At 37.6% G+C, this 21,204-nt stretch overlaps 2 protein-coding genes and 1 long non-coding RNA gene across 4 annotated transcripts; 1 reads left to right on the top strand and 2 right to left on the bottom strand.

Annotated features, from left to right (window-relative positions):
* Positions 1–1,734: 1,734 nt before the first annotated feature.
* Mad (Mothers against dpp) lies at positions 1,735–20,896 on the bottom strand. Of its 2 annotated transcripts, none has more exons than XM_064695369.1 (4): positions 20,737–20,896; positions 5,437–5,882; positions 3,229–3,919; positions 1,735–2,160 (listed from the first exon to the last, which is right to left on the bottom strand). In XM_064695369.1, exons 2-4 carry the CDS (start codon positions 5,704–5,706, stop codon positions 1,754–1,756), a joined length of 1,368 nt encoding a protein of 455 aa, XP_064551439.1. In that variant the 5' UTR covers positions 5,707–5,882; positions 20,737–20,896; the 3' UTR covers positions 1,735–1,753. The 2 variants fall into 2 exon arrangements, with proteins under 2 accessions (XP_064551439.1, XP_064551440.1); XM_064695370.1 differs by having other exon boundaries at positions 20,743–20,896.
* LOC135437448 (putative uncharacterized protein DDB_G0274435) lies at positions 14,291–15,989 on the bottom strand. The gene is made up of 2 exons (XM_064695376.1): positions 15,898–15,989; positions 14,291–14,552 (listed from the first exon to the last, which is right to left on the bottom strand). Exons 1-2 carry the CDS (start codon positions 15,987–15,989, stop codon positions 14,291–14,293), a joined length of 354 nt encoding a protein of 117 aa, XP_064551446.1.
* On the top strand, positions 19,352–20,731 carry LOC135437444 (uncharacterized). Its single transcript, XR_010437686.1, has 3 exons — positions 19,352–20,070; positions 20,144–20,309; positions 20,390–20,731. It is a non-coding gene; the product is annotated as an uncharacterized LOC135437444 (long non-coding RNA).
* Positions 20,897–21,204: the final 308 nt, after the last annotated feature.

Here is a 21,204-nt window from a genome sequence, read left to right as displayed (position 1 = left end):
TCGCGTAACAAACAAAATGTAACTTAATTGCGGCACATCAGCTGTTTATAGGTGGTAAGCTTACTACATTTATCGATAACAGCACAATTCTGGTCAACCTAATTTTTAAATACGAAACAAACGTGTTTGTATCACCGTAAGTTGTTTATCGGGTGCACACAAAAAAGAGCACTAGCACTATATTGAACAGTACTCTCACATACTTCATAAATTCTAATTATTGTTGTCTGCTTATCGAGTGTGCACTAAACACAGCACGCACCAATACTGTGCGCGCCAACACAGAGCGTTGCCAGATGTTGTTAAAAGTCAAACGTTTGCAACCAGTTTTCTTTTTGTTGTCTTTATTTTACGTTAAGTTTTCAAAATTGTTTTACAATAGTTTTTAGTACACAATTACATTAAACAGCGCTGCACAAAATGCTAGCAAAAGGCAATTCAAAACTGTGTATGTGTAAGGCATTGTGTGTGTATTATAGCTGCTAAAAACTGTAAACTTAAAGGCAATTTTTTTTTTGTTTCATCTTTTAAGCTATTTTTTTTTTGTTTCTCTTAGCTAAAATGAAAATGAGCTTTTGTTTGTTTTTTTTTTACATTAAACATTGAAAGCGCAAGTAAAATGTGTTTAGGCACAATTATTACATTTACTTATAAGGCTAGTGTTCCGCATTTAAGCCATTAATGTACAGCTTATATATCATATACATGCATATATATATATACATATATATATAAATATATATATATATCATTAGTTCTATAGGTAGTTAGAAGGCAAAACTGTTTTTTATTTCAAAAATTAAGACATTATAACTACTTATAAAGAATGGGGATTTCGGCACAAAGAAAATCATCGTGTGTTGTTTTCAAAAAACCAGCGAAAAAAATGTTGAATCACAAAATAATTAAACGAAAACAGAAAATGTTAACTAAACTAGGCAAAATGATTAAAATTAAATTGTGTTTTTTTTCCATTTTTTTTCTTCTCTTTTTTCGGTTTTTCCGTTTTTCATTACCTTTTTTCAAATTGTACTTAAACATAAACAAGATCATTCAATTAGTTAAGCGTAACTTTTGTGTTGTGTTTTTCTCTTTTTTTGTTTTGTTTTTTTTTTTTAAAGAAATGTATTGCATAAAAGTTGTTTAAAACTTGCCCTACATATAAGTATTTTGATTCATATATGTATATATATATATATATATATATATAGTTAGGTTTATTCTGTTGCTGTTGCTGTTGCTATTCTTTAAAAGCAATTCGCAATGACACATAGGTAGCACTTGAAATAGACTTGAACAACATTTGCCAATGGGCATATATCATTATCATAATAATAGTACAATAGTTGTATATAGATCAAACTTTAGTTCGTTTTCGTATTCTCTTTTTTTTCTTCTTTTTCTATTCTTTTCTTTCGTTTTTTGCATAAGGAATGACATTCGCGTAGAAAATCATATGTTTAAACTATAAAATAGATAAGTATGTGTAGTGGGCGAGAGGCGGGTTGAGTAGCTGTCTATATATATCTAGGTCCATATATATAAATGTATATATATATATAAATCTGTTTGTAAGGCATATATACACGCACACAAATATTTAGGCATAGGGCTCAGCTAACGGCATTACGTCTTTTACATCTAGTTAGCTATATCATCATCTATGTGTGTGTGTGTGTGTGTGTGTGTGTGTGTGTGTTGGGTTTTCCTTCCATCTTGCTTGAATATAGTTGCCCATTTAGTTGTCTTTAGCTTAGGATACGGAACTAATTGCATTATGCGGCGATCCCATCTGTGTGAGCACCTTGTCCAGCCACTGCAGCGGCCCATGCAAATGTATCTCGATCCAGCAGGGCGTTGAGGTAACATCCTGGCGATGATATTCAGCACCCCAGCCCTTCACGAAGGACATGCGTATTGTGCACATTTTTGTTAGCTCGTAAACGGCCTCAAATCCATTGTTAACCGATTGCGATAGCAGTTGAGCAAATTCCTGATTGTTGAAGATTTTTAATGAACAACCGGGCGGTATTTTGCACACGGTGCTCGGATGGAAGCCGTGATGATAATTACAATTGCGCGATTGCACAAATATCGCGGAATCGGACAGGCATTCGGCATATACCTCCCCGGTTACATAGTACAGATGAACGCCTTTACCTAAAAAATACAAAAGCCAAAAAATATGAGGCATATTAATAGTACACTTGCATTAAAAATAACGATAAAGTGGGGATATTTTCGACAGGTCGAGAATTTTAATACCCTTGCAGATATTTTCTTCACAGTTTTGCAGAATATTGATGAAAATATCTTGCAACATATAATAGATGATAGCTTTAAAACTAAGAGACTAGTTCGCATAGAAATAGAAATAGAAATAGACAGACAGACGAACGGATTAACGGATGGACACGATGATATCAACTCGGTTATTGATGCTGAACTATATATATACGTATATATATATATATATATATATATACTTTATGAGGTCGGATATGTCTCCTTCTATACGTTACACATTTCATGAAAAAATTTTAATAAATATAAAATATAATAAGGATACAAAAGAGAATAAATTGTAGCATGAATAAAATTGAACATTTGTCTTTCGTTACTTTTGCTCATTATTGTTCCTTTACTTTGGAAAATATTTCTAAGATTTCTACTAAAATATAATAGGTTTTTCTTTAATTATTAAAGATATTATTTTAATTATTCCGAAATATTCTCCATGATTATTTAATTTGTAATCTAATTAAATGTATTTCATAATATCTTTGTTTGCATTATATCTTTAATCTATATACATACGATCTTTTAGTACAGCTAAATTTCATGAGCTGCCAATTTAATTATCTGTCAAAGTTAACACCTACTTAAACATGCTGTTAAAATACTTAATTTTCCTATATTAACTACCTCAGCACACTTCCTTTTAAATATTTGCCAGGAGGTTAGAAATACAGCCTTGCCACCCTTCAAAATGTTGTCGTTAACAGCTGAAAATGAACAAAATAACTTCTCGAGTCACCCTTTCAACTCGTGTATGAAACTTATCAACGCGGCGTTGCCACAATGTCAGACATGCTTAACATTTAGTTAGCAAAAGACAACATAAGCAACATAATTAACATGAACTTTGCCTGGAATATGGTCTAAAAGTGCTTAATCTAATCAAAACTAGACTTTAATTAACTTTTTATACAGTTTTTACACACTTACCTATATGACGGCGTGTATTTTCTATGGTACTGTTGCGATTCACATTGCTCAGCTGGCCGAGGCAGCAGCGATCGGAGTTATTTGATGGATTCGTGAAGCCATCGACAATGACCGAATTGTTATTGCAGTGGAACACCTCGCCGACGCGGCAATTAAGCTCGTAGTAGGCAATGGATGCCCAAAAGGCTGGCTCCGAGTAGCTAACCTGCGCCACATCGCCCATCTGGGCGTCGAGCATTTGTGTGCCATCGTTCGGATTATTGGAGTTGCCGTCCTCCGACGGGCTGTAGGCGGGCGGCGGTGTGCCCGCCAGGCTGTCATACGGCGAATTTGGATTGGAATTAACCGAACTGGGACTGCCCACCGATGTGTTGCTATTGCTAAGACTGTGCGAGTTGAAGCCACTGTTCGAGTAGCTAACGTTGTGCGGCATGCTCGGCTCGGCCATTTGATTGAACTGCAGCATCGAGTGACCCGGCGCGAACTCTGAATGTCTGGGCACCAGGACCGGCGGCAGCACCGGACTCTCCACACGCTTGTAGTGATACGGATTAATGCAGACCTCCTTCTGTTTGGCGCTAAACGGATATTGGCATAATTCGAGCGGTTTGAGTTCATGATGCGACTGTAAGTCCGGCCAGCGCCAGACTCGGCAATAAATCACATGCGGCAGACCCTTGCGATGAGATACCTGTGTGGGGAAGTGAAAAGGAAAGGGAATTATGTAGTTTTTAGGCTTAAAGAAATTTTAAAGTAGATTCTAGAATCATTAAGTTAAACCTTTTAATATTAATCAACTTTTTCAGGTACATTCAAATTAGGCTCCATGTTGTCCCATTGCTTAGAAATTTTTCCTCAATTGTCATTTTTCTATATTCCTAACTTCTTCAGGCGAAAAAAAAACTTTAAAGTGGAGTTCTTTCTCAAAATGAATGTACTCGATTTACCCTAAAACGTCTCTTTCTCAATAAAGTGAAAACTCTCCTAGCATACACACTTATAAGGCGCTCACCTCTCTTATGCGGACATATTCTCTGAAACCATTATAAACCAGGCTCTAAACATTCAGCCTCTATTAGACGTACGCTCCTCTTGGGCGGACCAAAACTACACGGCGCCTGCTGACCCGCTCAAGAGAGCCATTATACTATTTTGTCTTCCATAATAATCCTTAAATTTGTAGTCGTATTGATATTGAGAATATGGACACTTTTTTCTTTTCTTTTTTTATTAAAATCATGAATGTTGGATTACCCTAAGATCATATCTCTCATATACATTCAATTTGAGTACTAAGTTCGAATAGACGACCTATCGGATATGTCCGAATTTTATTCTACAGGGTCTGTTATTTTTAATGCACGTTATCAAATCTTTCTTGCACATCAAAAGCTTGTTTAGAATCTAACAAATGTCCACAGAACTTCGCTCCATATAGAGATTTACAGTGTAAGCAGATACTCATACTCATAGTCCTACTCATACTCATTCTCATTCTCATTCGCATACTCATTCCTATAGTTTTACTTATACTCATACTCATACTTGGACAATATCCTCCATTGTTTTATTATTATTTGTAACTCGTATAGATTTTGTTCTCCATTGTCACTTGTTTATGTCGAATCATCGAAATTTGTAATTGTCCTCCATTGTTAGTTGTTCGCTTTTCGCGTTAAATTTAACTCTCCAAAGCTTTCAGCCAAAGGCCTACTGACTTTGTCCTCCATTGTCACTTTTATTTCATGTCGAATCAAGGCTTTTCATTAAAATTTCCAACTTTGACTATTGCTATATAAGAGCCCAGTTATGAATACTCTAACACATGCTACATTGTCCTCCATTGTCACTTTTTCTATGCGGAATCAAAGCTTTTCATGGAATATTCTAATTATAACTATTCCTACCTAAACCCTTAGTTTTCAAGGTCTACTCTACTATACATGCATACATTGTCCTCAATTGTCACTTTTTTCATGTCGAATCAGAACTTTTAATGGATCTTTTATAACTTCTAACTATAAGTATGTATTCATATATTCATAATTGCCCTGCTCTCATTTGTATAAATGTCCTCCATTTGCACTCTTATTACCTAAATAAACGAATTTGATGGACTTCTCATTCACTTGCTACTTAGAACCATATTGTTTCCGACTAGCTGGTCTATCTTCGACTCTTTCACCTCCATGCTCACTTTTAGCTTACCTGTAATCGTCCATCTAGCGATCGTGGTATGGTCACACACTTGGATGGCTGGCCGGGGCAGGATAGGGCACGTTCCAGTTCCTCGATGGCGCCTTTGCGCTTCTTTAGTTTCTTCACCAAACTGTCGACAGCCTTTTCGGCCCATTTCTCCTCCTCGTCGCCCTGTTTCCAGCCGAGTAACTTTTTCACGGCCGGCGATTGGAATGAGAAGAGGGTGCCCAATGTGGTGATGGCGCTGCTTGTGTTCGATTCGACATCGTCCGTGTCCATTCTGTGGATGTGGCTGCTGTTGTTGTTGTTGTGGTTGTTGCTGCTGCTGCTGCAGTGATTGTTGTTGTTGCTATTACTGCTGTTGTTGTTGTTGTTGCTGTTGTTGTTGTTGTGCTGGTGACTGCTTTGGGGTGGAGTTACCCGATAACCGGTATAGCTATCAACGGGCGGATAGTCTGTGTGGATATAGAGACCAATGCAAATTCGTTAGATACATAATGAAAATACATACATCAATATCAATGAAAGCCACGATTTAGATTGGATTTCAGCAACGCCCACAACAACAACAACAGCAACAACAGCAACATCTACAACAGACTTGGCCATGTGCCCAGCTTCAAATAAAGTCGTTCGTCTGATTGATTGAAGGGGGCGGGTATTGCTTTGAGGGAGGGGGAATCGAGTTGTTATTGTTGTTGTTGTTGTTGTTGTTATTGTTGCTGCTGCCAGGCAGTGCACAAATCATGCTTGACTCCGCCCCGCTTTGGGCGCTCAGCTTTACCCAAGGTCAGCGTCCATTGCATGCAAATCATACGCGAAATAACACACTCACACAAAAATATACTCACACACACACACACACACACAAGAGAACACACTGCTACACACAAGTTCAATTTTATTAGGAAGAATAATATTCTAGAGATATTAATCGGGCATGCAAAATATACACAATTGATTAATAATAATTCATTTTCATATGGGATAGAAATAATTTTAACTGATTAACAAGAAATTCAGTTTCATTAGAAGCGAGAAAAAACACAGTGTTGCTAAATGAGCTATTTTCTAGCTAATTTTGGCTATTTTCAGAGTGCTTTAACCAGAAAGTGTTAAAATTTTAAACGCATTTTGGCTAGTCTTTGGCTTGCTTGGAATAGAACGTTAAGTTAGCTATTTTGTAGCTATTTTTAACAGCAGCTACTTAAAAGCGGCATTTGCCAACACTTAAAAATAAATATGTATGCAGTTTTATATCACAGCTGACATCACAGAGTAAAGGGAAATATACAAAATATTTCAGATTGTGTCCCAGTGCCAAGCAAGAGAATGAAATTCAAATAATTCGAAAATTGGGTAGATCAGCAAGCTGTAATCACGAAATTTTTCGTCTTTTGACCCATTAAAATTGGTGAGACTTTAGCAATCGATAACAATCAAATTATTAGGAAATTTAATCGATATCGACTGCATAAAAGTAAGAAATTAAATTCGATATCGATTAAAATCAAATTAAATGGGAATCAATTCGATATCGATATAAATACAAGCATTCGATAGCCATCAAATTATAAGAAAATACAATCGATATCGTTTAAATAAAGGGTAACAAATTCGATATCGATTAAATTCGCGAATACTTAAACAAAACTTAAAAATGATTTGAGATTTTTTACAGTTTTGAAAAGTGTTGCCTAATTCATACATTTTCTGTTACAAATTCTAATAATACCTACAAATATTTATTTGAACGCAAACAAGTTTTTAAGCACGATTTTAATTTAAGAGAAATTTTAAATCACTAATTTCCATCTTTTTTTAATAATATATTTCCAGATCACAATTTCAAAAGGATATTTATAAGGAAAAAAGGTTAAAAAAGCCCTATTTTAGATTAAAAGCATCTAATGCATCAATGCAAATCATGATTTATAACCAATATTTATTTCTGAAGGTTTTAATATAGTAATATAATATTATATATATATATATAATTACATTATATTAAAGACAGTCTGTCAATTTTAAAGATACACCCTTGGATAATCCAAATAATTCTATGCATATCTTAAGCCTAATCGTCATACATTTATCAGTCATTTGCCAATTTTAGTTATTAATAATTTATTGAAAACTGTCGATTATTATAAAGCTCACTGACTCACTCGGCTTTGCTCATGCACAAAACAAATTAATTTTATGCTTGAGAAATGCCAGCTTTATAGCCATCTTCAAGACAAGTGTGTGACGCGAGAGCGCTAATGAAATAAGTCGCTGACTCATTGTAATGCTCCAAAAAATATAAAGGTTATAAGTGTTTATTGCCCAGCTAATGTAAAGTCCCCGATTATATATTTAGTTTTAATCTATTCGAAGAATGTGACAATAACTGGAAATATAGTATGTATAAAATTGAACCAAATTTAAGGGTAATCAATTCTTTTTCGTAAAGTAAAAAAAAGTATGAACAATAAATAACAATTAATTTGTATATTATATAGCTTAAAGCAGGTAATAAATACCTTTCACTTTTCGTAAGATACTTTCTACTGTTCCTATACTTTCTAAGAACTGTTTCAAATACAACTTTATTTTTAAGGCAAGGTTTGAACAGATTTGCAATCACAAGTCTTAACACACTGATCTAAGATAAGGGAAGGCAAGGGTTCGAATCCCAGTCATATCAGCTGAAGTATGATAGTTGTAATAAGAACTAATGTAAAGTAGATCAATACCATTATGTATTATTGATTAAGTCTAAAGCAACTGAACAAATTAAAGAGAGGATGAGGGTTCAAACCCTACTTATCGATATGCATTATTGATTTAGTCTATAGTGAAAAAAGAGCATGAGAGTTCGAATCCTGTCTAAAAACTATTCAACTAGTTAAGTTTGTTCGATACGTATGTATTACTGATTAACCCTAAGGCAACGGAGGCAACACTGAAAAGAGAGGATGATGGTTCGAATCCTACCTAAAAATCGATATGCATTATTATTTAGTATAAGGCAACTGAACAAAGAAAACAGAGGATGAGGGTTCAAACCTTACCTAATAATCAGCTAGTTAAGTTAACTGAACAATGAGAGGATGACGGTTCAAATCTTACTTATCGATTTGTATTATTGATTTACCCTAAGGCAACTGAGGCAACAACGAAAAGAGAGAATGACGGTTCAATCCTACCAATCGATATGCTAATATTGATTTAATCTAAGCTAGCTGATCAAAGGAAAGAGAGGGTGATGGTTCGAAGCCTACCTAAAATCCTTTCAGCTAGTTAAGTTTGTTGTATATACCATCGATGGGGTATACCAATAATTATATTATATTTATATTAATAATAATTAACAATATTCTGAGTGTATGTATTCTATAGCTAAAATTTTCATTTATTAAAATATAAATTTTTTAAATTTAATTAATGTAAAATAGATTAAGCTAGATGTTCTTTCACTCTCCTCTTCCAGTTCCCAGCCTCTATGCTTTAAATCTTTTTCAGTTAATGGCATCTTTTGCCCCACTGTGCCGCTGAGCAGAGTGCATTAACGATCAAGCTCGACGTACATCATAATTAGCACATAAGAGAGATAACACCGGGAGACAAATGTGCAAATGTGGCAGCTTGTCACCACCAAAGTGACCCACCTTCTGGCATCCACCCCACACGCCCCTCTTGACCCAGCTACGCATTGCGGTAACGGCAAAGACAACAATTCAATTTCAATTATGACATTTCAATGTGAACCACATTTCTCAAAGAAATTACAACTTATGCAAAAAAAGCGATCTTATTCAGAGTCTTGCTTCAATTGTAAAGTGAGAAAATCTAATTGAAAGAAAATTTGTTGAAGCAATTAATTTCGATTTGGTATCTTTTGAGGGGGGAAGTGGGGCAAATTTGAAATCCAATTTCAAAACCAATTAAACGTCGACAATAAATCAACAAGTGCAACACTTGGGGACACCTCCTAACACGCCTGCCACACACTCGCACACACACACACACTTTTGCAAATTTATTTCTGGCCAAATTAGCCGCCGCGTGAATTAATTTTCAGCATTTTTTTGTAGCCTACGCGGGGCGTTGCCTGTTTCTTTTTGTTGTTGTTGTTGTTGTTGTCTGTTGACAATTTGTTTGGTTGCTGCCACATTCTGCGGCCGCCCCAAAAAGTCAGCGACAACGCCTCAGGGTATCCCCCTGTCACCTGCCTAGCCCCCTCCCCCCCCCTCCCTGCTCCACGCTCCTGCCACATTGCTCGCTGTAATTATCGCAATATTTGACCAGCTGGCAAAAGCCTTGTTCAAATTGGAGCTCAATTGATTGTTGGGTAAGCATTCAAATTTTCCATGCTAGACACCCCCCCCCCCCTTGATGCCCCTCCCCACCCCTCTAATCAACATGTTTTTTTGTTTTGCGGTACAGTTCGGTTCTGCAGGTGGGGCGGGGTGAGGCTTTCGACTTATTGACATAGATGATATTGGTTTATGGCATTTCATAGGAACTGCCCACCTGGCTGGCCACAGCTGGTAATCTTCCAATAAAAAAAAAAAGTAAAGGGGAACATTTTCCATTCAAATAATCAAGGCATTATTTGTTAAGCCATTTATAGAAAGATCTAAATAAACGAGTTAAAAGTAATAAAGCAATGTATTGTAAACGAAAATATTTATTATTATTTCTAAGAAATTATACTGTTTTGTAGTTCCCCAAAAATATTTTGTAGTTGTGCATTAAATGTTAATTATTCTAAAGAAATTTCAAAATAGTTCAATCAAATCAATTTCTAATTCCATAAACTTTTAACTTGTACTAAACTAAATATTTTGAGCTGTCGTAAAACAAATTGCCAAAGTAAACCATATTCAAAATAACAAGTTATCTAGTCGGGAGTGCCCGACTAGGGGATATCCTGGATCTTCTACACCCTGAACCTTCACACGGAGTGCAGCTCGTGCTAGGGGGAGCCCCACCCTATAAAGTTAAAGATCTGTGTATACTATTTGATGACTCTGCCCATTAAAACCAAAGAGATTTGCCCAAAAATAAAAGAATTCGATCGATTTTTATCGATTGCTTGAAAGCGGGACATGTTATCGATTAACGAAAACAAACTCGCACTGCGCGGGACTAGGAGAAACTAAGTCAAGTCTCCAGCTCTGAAAAGGTTCATAGATGACGCAGACAGATATCGTCTTGGCTATTGATGCTGATCAAGAATATATATATGCACTTAATGGGTCCAAAAATGATTCCTTCTGCCTGTTTACCCATTTTTAATGGGCTCAATGTATAAAAACAGTGAACAAAATTATACATTTTATATTCTAACCGACTTCTGTTAAGAACAAACGTCTCTCCAAGCTGGACAAGCTTACTTTATTAGTTTTAATATTTAATATTATCAACAGATAAAATTTAACCGATATTGCCTCTAAACTTAAATAATAATATTTAATAAGAAAACTTCTTTTACAACTGAAACTCGTCTTAATTAGCCATTACGGTTTTGTACACAGAACAATTGACTTCCTTTAAAGTTTCCTACTGCACAATTTTACAACATTTTTATAGAGCCGATCATCCAACCAACCAATCATCCGTCTGGCAATGTAACCGAGACTACAATTAAAGAGCAATAAACGTAAACTTCAATTACAAATTAACCCCGTCTGATCGATAAAATGCGTGACAGTTGATCTAAAGCGAGAAGACTCCACCCCGAACTGGCGCAACAAAGTAGCCAAACAGATTCTGCTTCCAGGGAAACGCTGAAAAGCCCATCATAACTCAAAGGAACAGAGAGGCAATGAGGGGGGAATCGCTCTCGTATGGCAGGCACGCATTCGCGCATGCGTATCATATAATTCCAATCAATAATCAATCATAAATGCGGCAATGACAATAAAGCGTAAATCAAAGAGCGCCAGGTAGAGCGAAAGAAATGCAGTAGCTACCGAAAGAGCGAGAGCGAGAGGGAGAGAGACGGAGAGTGTGTGAGTGTGAGTGGAAGAGAAGTCAAACTTATCGCAACGCTTCCGTTGCCATTGAAAATGTCAAAAAAAAAAAAAAAAAAAAAAAAAACAGGCAGACGAGGACCTGCGTGTGAGAATGTGTGCGTGCGTGTGCGTGTGTGCGTGTGTTGGGACATGTGTTTAAAAATAAACAAATAATGCAAGCGAACAGCCCAATGATGATAAATTACAAGACCAAAAGGCAAGCCAAGTTTGATTTGGTTGGGAAAATCGAGAAATTAAATTATCCACAAATAAATAAATAAAATAAAAATAAAAGAACTCTAGTCGGCAGAAACCGACTAGGATATTCCATAACATACATTATTTACTCCTTTTATACCAATACATGGAAATATTACTATTTTTGTTTAATTTTTATACTGTTCGATTTTTAAACTATTTTTACAGCGCAAAGGTGAGAAGAGAGGCCAATAATCAGGAATATAAATATTAAAATGTGTTTTGTTTTTTTAAATATAAAGTGGATGAGCCGTGTTATCAAAGAAATTAATATAAATTCTGGATAGTGTATGCTATTAGAGAGATTTCATAAAAAATTTTGATAATTCCAGCTCTACAAATCACCTAAATATGCCCAAAATAAAAGGACATTTATCGATTTAGGGAAATTATATTAGATATCGACAAAAATAAACTGCATATTATTCTGCTTCTTCTTCTATGACATTCATTAGTAAAAACAACAAAATATGAAATAAAAATTGTTCAATAAGTACAGGGTATATACAATTAAAATGAAACAAAACACGTACACATGATGAACGAGAGAGAGAGGGGGACGGTTGCTGTTATTCTTCACGGTTCTTCGTTGGTTGCGGCGGCGACTTGTGCTGCGTTTGTTATTTCTCTGCTTGTTGACGTTTATGGCAAAGATTGCAGATATTATTCTTATTTATTTATACTGCACGGCATACGCACAAATGTATACACACACTCTCACACACACACACGCACGCTGCAGCAGCACAAATCAAAAATCAGCATCCAAATGTTATGCGAGACCCTCAACAAAGGCGCCGTAATTGAATTACAACAAAAATATACACCGGACTGCAGCAACGAGTTACATTTTTCGTTCAACGAGCTTCTAAGTTATTTTGATTAAATATTATTCTTATTATTGTTTATACTTGTGCGTAATATTCGCATAAAAAATTCATTCAATAATATGAGAACGAAGCAACCAAAAACCCCGCGAGACGCAACAAAACACAACTGCACGAAGCGAACGATCGACGACGAATGCGAAGCGAGCGAGCGACCGAACAAATTGAACGTGTAGTGTGTGTGAGTGTGTGTGAGCGCGAGCATGTGAGTATCAGGGCTGGGCGAGAGCGCCAACAGGAGCAAAGCAACTATCGCAAAGCTAAGAACGTAGACTCCACATTGCAATCGATATTTTCACCATACAATACGATTATTTCGGAGACATTTAATTGCAATATTGATACAATTACATTGCCTTCCAATACGTAACGATAGTTGGCGAGCGTGCAGCCCTGGCTTTGAGCAACTGCTGAGTGATGTATTGTGGTTGCCTGCCACCGTATGTGTAAAAAGCCACAAAAAAACAATCAGGAAAGCGGCAACCAAACGCATTTCACACACACATACATAGACATACTCACAATTTTTATTTTAAACAAATCAAAAGCGTTTCATATGTGAGGGAGTCCGCGGGCTAGGCGTACTGCACGTGAACGTAAACGTGTGGGCTGCAATCAAACTGTAAATGCTGCCACAACAAGTGCACGGGAGCGATGGGAGAAGCGGGCGCTGAAAGGGGGCGCAAAACAAAGCGCTTAAGTCAAACGAACAAAATTCTTGCACGCCGCGTTGCCAACTAAACTATATGGTCAAATTGCAATTCGGCGTTGCCAGATATGTTGTGTGCGCTGCTTGTGTGCGGTGTGGGCGCTACTTTTAATATTGCCTAGTTTTTTTTTATTGCGTGTTTAACACTACTAAACGCGAATTTATAGCCAACTTGAGTAACATAACGCAGTTGTCGTAAAAACCGAAAATAGTCATGAAGCGCACCCCCACAAATGAAGGAAAATTAAATAAAAACAGCAGCAGCAGCAAACATAAACAACAATAAAAATTTATTCATGCATGCAAAATATACACATATGCAACATGCGCACACTCATTCTCATCCCCTCTCTCTCTCAATCTAACTCGCGCTGGCGCACGTGCCAAAAATGGACTTGGTGTAAAATGAGGGTAAAATCCTTTGGCGAGCACAAGAAATTAAGTCAATTCTAATTACAAATAATTGACGCGTTAATTGCCGAACCACACGCAACCCTGCGCCCTGCTAAAGTAATTGAGCTGTCAACGGCGCACAGGAAAAAAAAAAACTTAAGCACATCAACCCTACGCCCACGCCCATGGACAGCGTTGCCAACTGCTTTGCGGTAGGTTCGTGTTGTGTTTAGTGCGCACTTGCTCCTGCTAACTACAAAATGTACACGCAAAAACATGTGCCAAAAGTGAACTTGCGCTAAGCGGCTGCTGCAGTTGCGGCTGCTGCTGCTGCTGCCAGAGGCGTCGCCAGCGTCAGCGCCAGCGCCATGCAACAATTGTTGCGTGCTCAGCTGCCAATCAATGCCAATGACTGACGCGGTAACCAGCGACCACCACACATCATCTACAGTGAAAGCTCTATTGACGAACATACCGAAACTTCTTACTTTTCGATTAAAATTATAAAAAAAGCTTTGCGGTTTGTCTTGGTAATATTATAAAGAAAACACCTCTTTAAATCGAACATAATTTCTGGAAACAACACAAAATTTCCAAACAGTAGCTGTTCGTTAAAGGCAGCTTTTACTGTGCCCAGTCCAGTTGGCTTGTTGCATGCCACCACGCACCCGCACACCGCTTGCAGCATCCACACGATGCGCGCGCTCGCCTAAATAGCCCATAAATATGTGGAGTATGCGCAACTGCAGTCGAGGCGAGGCACAGGCACTCGGCAAATGCTGCTGCTGCTGCTGCTGCTCCTCCTCCTCCTGCTGCGGCTGCTTCAGCTTCAGCTTCTGCTTGGGGGTTAAACGTGGCCGCGCTTTGTGGCGCCTAATGCGTGCGCCAAAACAGAACGCAAAGAATTCTTAGAAAAGCGTCGCCAGAGAGTGGAGAGAGGACATGGAGTCCGAACGGATTAAATGGCACAAACATGGCTAATTACATGTATTTAACACACACATAAACAGCAGCAACAACAACAGCAACAACAACAATGTCTGCGCTGTCGGTGCGTTTGCGCTTGGCGTTGAAGTTGGCAACGCGACAGAACCAATGACAAGTACAACAATTATGGTCAAAAGCGGCTGCAAACGTTGTCACTAAACACAACAACAACAACAACAGCGGCCAAGGAATTGTCCAAGTTGTGCACTTTGATGATGATCATTACACGAATTGTGCGTTCTAGCCCCTTTACTCCCCCTCCCACCAAGCGCCAGGGCTGTAGAACTAGTTCTTGTGAGCTTTGCAGGCAAAGAAACGTTTTATTATTCTCAGTTCTTCCGCAGCGAAGTCAAGTAAGAGTCATGACATAGACTTAAATAAGGATTTATGAACTTGTGCTTCACAAGAACTCTCAATTGAACTAAAACTTTTACTAAACACAATCATAAATATTCCTTTATGAACGTGTACTTCATAAGATCGCTCAATAGAACTGAAACTTAAAACAACTTTTCGTTAGTCTTCAAATTAAATTAGTTATAAATAAGCAGGCTCAAGAGCATATTCAATCTCTTGCGAGCTTATGTAAGGAAAGGAACGTTTTATTTAATAAGACGTAAATGAACGCTAAATTGAACTAGTTCCAAACAAAACTTGTAAGCGTAAGCAATTGCCTGTTAACTTTTAATTAAAGCGAACGTTAAAATGAACCGTAGTTTTAACTATTTTTAAATAAGAAACAAAAGCTTTTGTGAAATGAAAAATTAGTGCTTAACTGAACTAGTTCTTAGTAAAATTTGAGAGCAAAATAAAGACTGAACTACAGGAAATAAAAATAACATTCAAACAAGTTAGTCGAGTATTTTAAATTGAATGGTTTCTTAAGTATAAACGAATGATTTCGGCTACAAAATTGCCGTTTATTTTTTGCATATAAAAGCGTTATCCAACCCTGGCGCACAGCGCCATTAAAATAGGAGCGGCTATTTAGCGGCGTCTTCCACACACCCCGCGCCGCATGTTGCTGAAAATCCACAACTCCGCACTGTCAATGCATTTATTTATTAGATTTTAAATGCAATAATTATTAGTTTTATATGGACAATGAAGCGCCAAGCGTCGTCAAGAGTCGTGTGTGTGGCGCGATCTGAATGCCTGAGCAGGCGCGTCCGACCACAATAATAAAAACAAGCAACACGAACACACACACGCACAACAAGACAATAAATACATAATACGATACGAGTTGTAGACTCCGAAAACATTGCTGCGTCCACTTGTGTGGCGCTGCTGCTGCTGCTGTTGCTGCTGCTGCTGTTGCATGCCCCAAGTTGCGTTGCGCCTGCGTTTAATATGCAAACGTCGCCCCGCTTGCATGTGCAACAACAGTAGCTGCCAAACTGTAAACTCAACTCATTCACCGTGTTCGCGGCGTGTGGGTGTTGGTTGGCTTCAATTTCTCCAAACCCCGCCGACTCTCGACTTTCGTTTCGATGCGACTCGCAACAGCACTCTTGACAGTTCGGCGACAGAGATTTATGCGCTGTAATTTCCCACTTTATTACAGTTTAAAGTTGCGTTTTCATAAGTTTTCCCCGACGCAGTTTCGTCTCTTTAATGCTGCCATTTACTTCAATTTGGCTCATTGACTGCGACTGATGTTCGCAATGGAAAAAAAAAAAACAAAATCAAGGAATGGGACCTGTGGTTGGGGGCACAGCAGCTGGTAAAAACTGCAGTCTGTTTACTAAGTAGCTGTGCTCTAGGTGGGCGTTGGAATTACAGATTGATCTGGCTATTAACTGGAATTGATATAATCGAAAAGACACTTCGAACAGGCATACTACAAGTTTAATTTAGGGCATTTTAACTTAATTGTGTATGCCACCTTAGGTTTTTCTTGCCATGTTAATTGTAAATTTACCTCCCAGTTTACCAAAAGGTAGAGAGATCGATTACATTTTTTCATCTTCATGTTAACTGACTCTGCCTGTAGATGTTATTGCACTTCTTAGTCTGCAATAATGCATCTCAATTTATTCTCATGGTAAATTTATCCGCATGGTAGCCTGTACAACCTGCTTTAAACCCATTAGCGCCTGTCTTTTTAATCCGGTAAATATGCTCATCTTACACATCTTAACTCACACTCATGAAAAGTTTATCCTCAGGACAGACTGTACAACCAGCTTTATACCCATTTGGCCTTCTTATTATTTATTTGCAATTATTATTATCTAGTTTTCAATAGAATAAGAATAGATTGCAATATAATATGTCCACATTAGCAGATTTAGCTCGTTAAAGTTTGCAAGGCACTTAATAAACATTATAAAAGAATGTGCAACAATTTATTATCATGTTAAATTTAACCTTATGACTGCTGCATGAATTTATTTGAGAAGCGAAGCCTGACACTCCATCAATATTGTCCAGGAATTATACTCAAATATATAACTATAAAACTTCTAGACTTAGACTTAGATCTATATCAAATTTTTGCCAGGCTTTTGTATTGCTGGGCCATAAATCATGTGGCAAAGAACATAAATCATTTTAGGCATACTGTAAGTACCTTAACTATGCAAAGTGAGCTGTTGCTTAGCCTCACGTCTCGAACGCTTGACGCCTTCGATTTATATTTGAAACAAACTGCCGCGAGTACCTCAAATCATCCACGCCCACGCCGCCAACAACTCGAGTCTGAAAGCCTACATATGCTCAACGTTCCTTTTTGTTTTTACGGCTCAACGGTTATTCTAATTTATGTTGCATATTGTTTATATATGAAGTACGACACACACACACACACACACACACACACACTCTCGCTCTTGGCTTGATTGGGCAATTCACAATTTGCCAGGCTGGCGAAAATTAAGTGCGCAAAGTCAATATTTCAATTTCGGAGGGGGCCAAACTACAACAGCATAAAAAAAAAAAACGAAAATGGGCAAATTAAAATAAAAATAATTTGCATATGGAGTGGTTGTTGTTGCATGCTGCATGTGGCATGATTATAAACTAGCTAACCAGCTGTAAGGCGGCACACACACGGCCTACGCATCAGGTTGTTGCACGTTGCACGTTGCACGTTGCAAGTTGCAAACCTAACGTCTTTTAGGCGGCATTTTGTAAATGAGCTTCAAATGGCTTTTCGCTCTCTGGGCTTTTGCGCCTAAATAATTATGTTATTAATTGGATTTATGCGCAGTTTTGTGCAACATGCCCCACAACAAATCCAACAAACAATTTGCATGTCTTGCTTTAGCCCTGAGTCGCAGTCGCAGTCGCAGTCGCAGTCGTCGTAATCCCGTTGCTTCACGTCTTTATGGCTTTTGGGGGCGTGGCCCTTATCGCTGCACAACTATTTTTAAATCTATCGAAAGCGTGATTTACGCTTTTTCAGTTTATTTTCAACTTAGATTTCTTTTCGCAAGTGGGCGTCCCTCTTGTTCCCCATATAAAAAAAAATATTTAAATATTTTTGTTATTGTTGCTATTTGCGCTGCTCTTGATCTTCTTGTCGCGATAATCCGCGCAATGGTAATAAAAAAAGAATTGAAAACAAAACAAATGCTCAAAAGGCAGGCAGAAAAAAAAAAAATAGACGGCAAAAAATTGTCAACACGCATTTGAACTTATTTTTAGACCCTGTCGCAATCGGATTTTGTCTCTTTTTTTTTTTTATTATTATTACTATGATTATTATGTTATAGACTGGCAAACAACTTTATTAAGTGCTTGGGTACATGAGATTTGTATCATGTCAAAGAGACCTAAGCACGATGCTGGGAATACCCTAGCTATAGCCTAGTTTAGGGTATTTTTAGTTTTTCCAAGAAATCGATCACAAAAAAATTTTCTGGAAGGAGAAAACTATCCGATCCTGGATAATTGTAGGAATAGTGAGTTGGATAAAAACCAATCATATTTATAATGATAAAAAGTGTTAAAAAATGTATAGTTTATACCCATTAACAATCAGATTAAAAAAAATCACGGATTAATTTTCTTAAATGATATAAAAACAAATTTTCCTGAGCGTTTAGTAGAGTATTTAAGTCTCTGCGATCCAAAACAAAGTGTTGTCTTTGGCAAACAAAAAAGGCAACTAAACTGACAAAGCTTTACGGTAGTAGACCCTTCTATGGCATATATTGCTAAATAAAGTATTTACTGAACGTCACGTTCAGTAATCAGCCCACTGATTTTCCAATAGTGTCTAAATTGAAATGTTATCAGCTTGGCGAATCGTCTAGTCTAGCATTTGAGGCAGCTTTAAAGCATTTTGCATTACGATGATGCGGCAAGTTTCGACTTGCAGGAACCTCATATTTCCCCATATTGTCGCTATGCTCACTTGGGCAACTCTCGAGCTACCTATGAATAGACTTGGCGCTTTCTTTCGTGAAACGAACCAGCTCGACTCAACACGAAGTGTATGTGCTATAATATATAGGATAAGGACATAGAACATTTAAGAAATTTAGAATAAAATGTAATAAAAAATATTTTAATCGCATGAACACAATTTAGAAATGAAAGAAAATTTATTTTAAAGCTCTCTACACTTAAAAATACATTAGTTTTGCAAATAAAATATTGAGCAGCCGCAAAAATTACGAATCGATGTTCGTGTTCGTGTCGTGTCAACACGCGCCCATCTCTACCTATGAGCTATGAGCATAACAAGAACAACAACAAAAAAGATGTAAGTAGTTGCCATATCGCCCAAAGCTAAGAGCACACAGCGAACCGCAAAATACGCAGAAACCACTGCAAAAATCAGTACACCCACAACAAGTCAAAGTGTACATGTGTTCGTGTGTGTGTGTAGAATTGAGTGCACGTCTTGGGTTGCGCTTCAGTTACCTTCGACAAAGGAAAGCAGCGACGCCAAAGCTGACGCTGGCCGCGGCAGAGGCGGCGTCTAACGGCGTAACGAAGGCAATTCTCAATATGTGCGTGAGCCGCCCCACAAAATTGCTGCTGCTGTCGCTTCTGCCCCTCTGACGCTAGCTGAAAGGTTTGCGCGCGCGCTGCTGATATCAACAACAAGAAGAGCAACAAAAGAAGCGCAACAAAAGCAGCGCGGCGTAGATAAGCGTACACACACACACACACACACACACCTACGCGCACACATGCGCACCCAGTGTGAATGCAACTGTGTATGGAAATAGAAAATAGTAAAAAGCAAAACAAATTAAAATGGAAGAAGGTGTGTGATGAAATTGATAACAAGCAGCGTTTTCTAGTTGTGTCTAGTGATAACAGTTTGTTTGAGCAGAGCAAGCCGTCTGACAAAGACAGAGAGCGATAGAAAGAGCGTATCCAGCTCTCTGACTCATAAAGGTAATAAGCGGTCGAAGGTTCGTTTTAATTCCATTAATCATCAAAGGTACAACAAACGCTATATTTGTTTTTAATTGTGACTAATTTAAAATATTATCAATAATAATATCAAAATACAGCGCGCGCTCCCAATCACAAAACGCTTGCGACTACCCCCCTCATTGGGTAAACCGCACCTGTGCATGCCAAGCAGCAGTAGCAGCAGCAGCATTCAAGTGGATTTTTGTTCAAAGCACGAGCAGAAGAAATGTCAGAAATTTGTGTGCGGAGATAAGCGACATTCAAGTATTTTCAAAACATAATAAAAATTTGATTTTATTGTGTGTATTTATAATTGTTTTCAATTTTTCTTTCCTTTTTTTTAGTTCAATTAATGGCGCGCGCAGCACAAAAACACACAGGCACATATATACACACGAACACATACACACACACACACACATATTGCAGCATAAAACTGGCGAGAGGCTGAGAATAAAACTGTAATCGTAATCCCTGCAGAGCAAGAGTAACAGCAGCAGCAGCAGCATATACAACACCAACAACAACAACAACGACGCCAGGCAAGACTCTTTCGGCAGCAGCGCGCAGCGAATAAGAAGTAGCGTAGTATGAGAAGAAAAAAATTTTCTTTCAGCCAAACGTAATTGCACTGCTACTGTGCTTATTTTTGCAATGGAAATGCACATAAAACTGTTTGAAAGCTACTCACGCGTACAATTAAACACTTGTGGTCCGCTTTTGTGGCCAGTTTGTTTACTTTAGTGCACCATAAGTCTATGAAATTTGTTATTTATTTTAAATTGTTTATCATGAACTGCACACACGACGACGACAACGACGAACGACCGACGACAGACACGAAGTGTGTACAACACGAATTATCTACAATACATGCATTTTGCAACACTGTTGCGCTGCCAACTGGTCGTGGCAAATTGATTACTCAAATGTTTCTTAAAATTACATGCATTTTTATGCACAATTAAATATTAAATACCTAACTAATTAAATATATACGTACTTCTGCTGCAGTTCTTTTGTTGTGTATATCGATAATTATCGACAAGAAATTTCACTGCGTTCAATCTGGCAGCACCAGCAGCTGTCTTCCGCTTATCGCTAGAGATGTGACAAGTCTACTGACAATTTTCAAATCTTAAATCGCAGCAGTAATTAT

The sequence above is a fragment of the Drosophila montana genome, unplaced genomic scaffold, assembly GCF_035044405.1.
Source record: "Drosophila montana isolate Dmon_TW-CO22-7 unplaced genomic scaffold, ASM3504440v1 contig_3747_1, whole genome shotgun sequence".
NCBI classification, from domain to species: Eukaryota; Metazoa; Arthropoda; class Insecta; order Diptera; family Drosophilidae; genus Drosophila; species Drosophila montana.
Note: the sequence above shows the minus strand (reverse complement) of the source record. Positions and strands in the feature narration are given on the sequence as shown.

Bases quoted from the DNA above. Each gene is read 5' to 3' on its own strand.
- Mad (XM_064695369.1), bottom strand. From the start codon at position 5,706: ATGGACACGGACGATGTCGAATCGAACACAAGCAGCGCCATCACCACA. The intron at 3,920-5,436 runs GTAAGCTAAAAG...TTCCCCACACAG, and splicing joins CGCTAGATGGACGATTACAG to GTATCTCATCGCAAGGGTCT. The intron at 2,161-3,228 runs GTAAGTGTGTAA...TGTATTTTTTAG, and splicing joins AAATACACGCCGTCATATAG to GTAAAGGCGTTCATCTGTAC.
- LOC135437448 (XM_064695376.1), bottom strand. From the start codon at position 15,989: ATGCAACAGCAGCAGCAGCAACAGCAGCAGCAGCAGCGCCACACAAGT. The intron at 14,553-15,897 runs GTATTTATTGTC...CGCACGCATTAG, and splicing joins TACAACTCGTATCGTATTAT to GCGCCACAAAGCGCGGCCAC.